This window comes from Theobroma cacao, chromosome 1 (genome assembly GCF_053813885.1).
Source record: "Theobroma cacao isolate CCN51 chromosome 1, ASM5381388v1, whole genome shotgun sequence".
NCBI classification, from domain to species: Eukaryota; Viridiplantae; Streptophyta; class Magnoliopsida; order Malvales; family Malvaceae; genus Theobroma; species Theobroma cacao.
The window spans coordinates 38,588,199-38,594,745 of record NC_142639.1 but is presented as its reverse complement, the minus strand read 5'-3'; the positions used below and the strand labels follow the sequence as shown (position 1 = coordinate 38,594,745).

Sequence of the window (6,547 nt, the reverse complement as noted above, 5' to 3'; positions counted from 1 at the left end):
ATGATATATAGCTAATGATGTACTAAAATGTAAAGATTTTTTTTTTGGGTTGAAATAAGAAGATACCCCCTTTGTCTCTCCCTCTCTTTTGAATGTTAGAAAAAGCCCACGTCGTACACCATCCTGAGAAAATGCATGGACCAGTACTCAAACCATTTCCTCAAACAAACGATCCGACAAGCCATGTGGCTCAGAGATAATTAGGAACATGACCGCACCTTGATCATTGAAGAAGGGAGAAAAAAAAGTGAGAATTATTATTGCGGTTAGAAAGAGATTATCAGATCACCTAGAGTTTGCTAGGCTTCTAGAGAACTAATTTATGAAAATGGTAGACATCTTGATTAAGTAAAGATAATGGTTGACAATGCCACACCGTCTAAGAATTATAAATGTCACTTTATTTATATCATATATGATTTATATATTCACCAACATAACTGATGTAATAATAACCTTCTGACTTTAAGAACTAAGGTATGATTATATATAGGGTTATTCTGTTATACACTAGCATTCACCACGTGGCACAGGGGGTCGGATGATGACAAGGATGATGACGATGATCTGGTGAAACTCCATAGGTCTATTTCGCTGTTATAATCCTGATGAGTTCCATGGTAAGACCTGCCGGAGGATATCGATGATGATCGAAGGGCTGGTAATTGGAGATCGTGATGATCAGTGGGGCTGCAATAGGCCATGTTGTGGTCATTGAAGCAGGCTAACTGCCTGGAGGTCTCTGTTTGGCCATTGAGCTGAGAGGCTACAAGCCGGTCAAGTGCTGCCCAGTTGGTGAGCCCTGAGTCATTGTGATAAACCGAGTTGGGATCTCCACTCAACTGGTTGGTGATTGAACCTTCATTTCCCGTCATCATGGGTTGGTAACAGTTTTGGCTGCTTGTGGAGTTTGGGCTCTCTAGGCTTGGGAGTTTCATAAATGAGTCAGGGTAGCCACTGCTGATGGCTGTCTCGATGGGCCTGAGGAATCTCGTACCGTTGTTTGCTTCACTGTCTTCTTTGCAATTCCTTCCCATGTATTCAAGTATCTGCTCCAAGGCTCCTTCATTGCTCGAACTGAACATAAGGTTCCTGGTTTCCGCAGTAAGAGATGAGCTAATAGGGCTGTCTAGGGTTTTGTGGTGATTTTTCTTCTTGAAGATACGACATACCACCCATCCCTCTTCTTGTGTCCCCTCACCCATAGCATTGGAGACCTTAATTCAAAAAGAACATGTACTATTAATATTAATTTAATGACGAAAAAAATAATATGAAAGTTGTGCTGGTATTTTTTTTTTTGAAATTAGTTGTGCTGGTATTTTATTTCTTTTCAGAACATATATAACGTTGTTTTTTCTTTTTCCAGTTTGAGTTACACAGTAAGATGCAACATTATTGTTTCTTTTCCTAATTGGAAGATGGTATATCTGATCATTGACGAAAACTATTCAGGAACCAATTTTTGGCAAGGAAGAAGATGATTTAAGCTTAACGGCTTACATTGGTTTCAACGATGTTATCGTCTAGTCTGTATTCATGCATGATCCAATCGGATTTTTGGCCATGAGGGGCTCGCCCTTTATAAAACACCAAAGTCTTCCTCATTCCGATCCGCCTGCAGTTGCTATATATCACCTTGTCACGGCCGGTCGCTTTCCAGAACCCGGCTGCCGTGGCTCGGTTCGTGCGAGTCCCAGTGGGGTACTTCTTGTCTTTATGGCTAAAAAAGTACCAATCATTCTGAGGAGTGGTTCCAATTTTGCACCTCTCTGCAAGAGCCCCGGAGGACATATCAGTTAATTAAACATGGTCTGCCGATAATGATTAAAATCTTGGTAATGGAAACATAATTAAATTAGGGTCCTAAGTAATGCCATACCTTGAATATCCCAGGGCTCGAGCTTGTTAAGATCAACATCACGAATTACATCTAAATCGATCTTCTCATAGGAAACCTTCTTTCTCAGATAGTACTGCAAGAGCTCCTCCTCGGTGGGATGAAATCGGAATCCGGGAGGGACTTGGGATTGTCCATTTACAGATATGCTCATGTTTTCCGGCATTTGAAAAGAAGAAAAAAGAGACCAAAAGGAGAATGGAAAGGGGAGATGAGAGAAAAGCAAAAGAAAAAAGAAAACTGATGACAAATCTGGTGTAACAAATGGAGTATGTAGACAAGTCTTATATATATGTGCTGCAGGACATAAAAGGGCCAAAGATACAAATGAGAAAAAGCTTCGAGTGTGTGTTTGATGATGGGCACAGGGCTTAATAAGGCTTTTGATGAGGAAGTGGGGTTTAGTTTTACTATGCCTCGAGAAGACCCAGCTACCTACATGGATAGAGAAGCGACACTGTTTTAGGAAAAAAATTCGGAAGTGGGGTCCAATTGTGGGTATCGAAAAGGGGGTAGGGACCCAGATGGACGTTGTGTGCAACTAGAGTGCGGGGGGCATGCCCCCATCAAAACTGTGACCCTCGACCTTAAAATCTCCACGGAAAAGCACCCCTTAAACAACCCATTGATCAGCTGATGCATTTCACCCTTCTCTTTCTCACCCTCGGCTCCTGCAACCACCCCCAACAAGAAAGAGATGATGGGGTCGAGGCATTTAATTTGAAGGGGGTGGGGAAAGAGTAAAAAAGAATGATGGGGAGTACTGGTGGACACACTCCCTCTATATATCTGTTGTTAGCTTTTTTCTTGAAAAACTCCAAGAGGGATTATAATTTCATGGGTGATTGGCAACTTCAGTTGCATTTACTTCCCCTTCATGATTATTGTGTCTTCTTCTTCATCACCTTTTGTTTCCATCTCTTTTGGATTTTCTTTTTCTTTTCTTTTTTAACTTCATGCTAGCATGTATAAATGTGAAAGGCTGATACTTGTCTCTAGCTATTTTCCTTTTGGATCCACTGGCTGGCTGATCAGCTGGTAGTAAATAGTAACGTCAATATCTCTCTCTTTGAGAGATTTTCTACTTTTTAATGGTCAATATGATAAATGTAGGTACTTACGTGTGAACACTTTTTGGATGATATGAGTGAATCATCCTTTTTCACAGAAAAAAATCAAATTACTTTCCTTTGGTGCTTACGCGTATATACGTGCAGGCTTACAACATCACTTCAATTTTATTTTATTTTTCCCAGGGGATGTTTAATGCTTAAATGTTGATTAATTATAGCGAAACTATCTGTAATTAGTCTTCTTCTTCTCATTGTTAAGTGTTACTCAACCAGAGAACTTTTCAATAGTTTGCCCATTCTAGTATATATGGTTTTTGTTCTCGTGAAATTAACGGTAGAAGTCATTAATCATTCCCTTTGATTTTGTTTGCATTAACCCTCCTTTTTTTTTTACAAGAAACAGAATGCTGACCCTATTACCTTTTCAGTAGTGTTTATTCACATTAATTTCACATTCCCCTCTCGCCAGTTTATATCTTAGACTTTAATTCTTCAATATATATATATATATTAAAAATTGATAATTTTAATCAAAAAAAATTTTGAGCATAATGTTTAAAAAATCTTTAAACTATTCAAAAAAATTTTAAATAAGCTTTTATTTTTCCATTTGCTTTAATTAAACTCTATACTTTTATTTTTATCAAATCAGCCTTCATAAATAATGGTTGACCTTGATCAAAATGTTATTTGTTTTTCTTTTGTCACATTATGCTTATGTGAAGGGTTAAAAATGTTATGTGATCATTTCATCATATCACATCAATATATGTCATATCATTATTCACTATGACATATTAACATATTATATGACATAAAATGGCAAGTAACATTTTGAATAATAACAATTAATTAAACATTAGTTATAAAAGCTTACTTAGTCCAAAATAAAAATATAAAGGGATAATTGAATGTAATAAGATAATAAGAACTTATTGAATTTTCTTAAATAGTTCAAGAGCTTTTTTAAATATTATGTCTTTTTTTAAGACAATTTATACAACATATTCCATTTGTACATGCATTCATGTATCTTTGCTGAGACACGTGATCCACATTAATCTTAATCAAATCCCATATTTGAATGATTAAGATGAGTCATGCATTTAAACATTTGGTTCAATGATAAATATATATATCTTTCTATTTAAATGTTTTTAAATTTAAATTCCCTTTTTTATATAAAAAATGATCATATAATTTTTTAAAAGTTTTATTTATTTATTTATTATATTTTATTTTTAAAGAATTTCTATAAAGTAAAAACAAAAGATTAAAAAGGATATCATAATTGATGTAAAATGGACAAATAATATCTAATAAGCTTTTTGTTTTTTACTTTAAGCATGTTTGGTCTGTTTTTTTTTTAAGCTTAAAAGCTATTATAAAGTTTTTATGAAAAATAATAATTTTAAAATTAAGTTAAAGCTGTTTAGTAAATTTAAATTTTATAAGCTTTTTTTATAGATAAGCTGTTTGGTAAAACTACTTATACAAACTTTAATTTTGATTAAAATTACTATAAACGGTATTTAATAAATCAGGAGAAAAAATTAAATCAAATAAAAAAAATGAGTGTGAAAAAAATATAATTTTTTCTATAATATTATGAATTACTGAAAGATAAAAGGAAGAATATAAAAAAATATTTGTTTTTATTTTTTAAAGATTGGTTTGAAATTTATAACCTTTGGAATTGAACAAAATTGATGTTACATGCAAGAAAGAGAATCCAAGGTGGTATTAATATGGATCCAACTGGGTCAGAAAAATCACGTTTAGCCATTAATTCGGTAACCCATTTTCCTATTGAAATCATCAACCCTAATTCCATGCAAGTCTATCAAGTTTTTGATGTCCCCACCAACAAAGTTTCCCTCCATAAACAGAAAGATTTTGGCTTTTATATATTTTTTTTCCATTTTTCAATGGGTTATTTATTTTGCCAAAGAGGGACACATCATCTGTTAGGTACTATTAACTCAAATATGAAATTCACTGCTAAGAAGTTCAAGGATTCGGCAATTCCTGTTGCTAAAAGAATTAAAGTTTATTTCAATTTGCTTGTAGTGCAGCCTATTGTTATACCTAAAAGAAATAATTCTTTAAAACTAAGTTAACACAAATGAGTATAAATATTGACTTTTCAATTTTCATCTAATTTATCTCAATAATCATTGACTTATTTAACTAATTATTTTAATAATAATAAACAAATATTATATACATTAAAAATAAATAAACATCACACAATTGTCATATCAAACAATAAACTGAAAAATATCAAACAAAAAAGAGAGTTTCAAAGCAAAAAAGAAAAAAGAAAAAAGAATGATTAAAAATAAAATGGAAAACAAAATTAGAAGAAAAATAAGAAATAATTAATACCTGAATGCAGTTTTGAATTTTGAGTTTTCTTTTTTTTTAATTTTTTTAAGAACAAAAAAAACCCTAGGAGAATTATTTGCAAAAAAGAGGTGAGCAGAGGGAGAATGATAGGGAGAGAGAGAAATGAGGTATTTTTTGAGAGAGAATCTTTTTGAGAAAAAAATAACTCTCTTAAAAAGTTGACGTGTTTTTTTAAAAAAAGAAAAAGAAAATCTATTTGGAGTTTTTTTTTTAAGTTCTTTTTTAAAATTTTATTTTTTAAAAAAAGTTACATTTTTTTAAAAACTTCTCACAAAATATTGTTTGGTCCTGTTTTAATTTTTAAAAAGTGAATAAATTAAAAATAAATTAGACCAAACAAACACTTAAAAACAAACAAATTAAAAAAACATAAACATCAAAAGAACATAATCTAATGAATTTGAAACATCTAGAATGAAAGCAAAAGCCTAGATAGTTACCTAAACACGCATTGCTGTCACGTTCCCATTTTCCTTTTTTGTGTTTTTTTATTGGGTTCAAATCTTAATTAATTAATAAATTAATTAAGAAACAGACTATTGGCTTTTGCTAAGAATCCGCTTGACAATTGGCCCAACCAACATATAAAGACAAAGAAAAGAAAATGTTAAAAGAGTGCACCATCGTGAGAAGTTGGTCAAATTAACATCTGATAGACCACTTAGATCTTGACAGAAATATTAAATCAGATGACATGATTGGTTAAGATTACATTCCTTTTTTTTTTTTTTTTCATTTTGGGCATATAGATCCATAAAATTATTAAATATAGCCACGTTTGGATATACTTGCACATACAAGAATTATACAAACAAATGCCTTGCAGAAACAAAATTTTGGAAAGTAACAGTTCATCATTCCAGTATGAAGTCACAGACAAATTTGGACCACTTGTTATGTAACATTACCAGTTTTGCCTAATTATGTATTTATTTGCAATTTTTTTAATTGGAATTACAGTGTTTAATTATATTTTATTCAATTAATCATGAAAACTTTAATATTCAATATATATCTTGTGATATTAGTGTGGATTAATGGATTTTCATCTTATATACCGGTATTAGAATTTTTTCAATTTCACAAATCAAATTAGAGCATTGACATGCACCCGAACATTGATTGGTTGATGCATAATCCCTCTGTCTAAAAAGCAAGCCTAAAT

At 32.2% G+C, this 6,547-nt stretch overlaps 1 protein-coding gene across 1 annotated transcript; it reads right to left on the bottom strand.

The window, feature by feature from the left end:
- Positions 1-233: 233 nt before the first annotated feature.
- Positions 234-2,245, bottom strand: NST1 (NAC (No Apical Meristem) domain transcriptional regulator superfamily protein). The gene is made up of 3 exons (XM_007051379.3): positions 1,883-2,245; positions 1,504-1,772; positions 234-1,217 (listed from the first exon to the last, which is right to left on the bottom strand). Exons 1-3 carry the CDS (start codon positions 2,064-2,066, stop codon positions 504-506), a joined length of 1,167 nt encoding a protein of 388 aa, XP_007051441.3. The 5' UTR covers positions 2,067-2,245; the 3' UTR covers positions 234-503.
- Positions 2,246-6,547: the final 4,302 nt, after the last annotated feature.

What these genes read in the sequence shown, in the direction of transcription:
- NST1 (XM_007051379.3), bottom strand. Translation starts at nt 2,066, where the DNA reads ATGCCGGAAAACATGAGCATATCTGTAAATGGACAATCCCAAGTCCCT. An exon ending in CGAGCCCTGGGATATTCAAG is followed by an intron (nt 1,773 to 1,882) that starts GTATGGCATTAC and finishes GGGCTCTTGCAG; the next exon opens with AGAGGTGCAAAATTGGAACC. An exon ending in ATAACATCGTTGAAACCAAT is followed by an intron (nt 1,218 to 1,503) that starts GTAAGCCGTTAA and finishes TTTTGAATTAAG; the next exon opens with GTCTCCAATGCTATGGGTGA.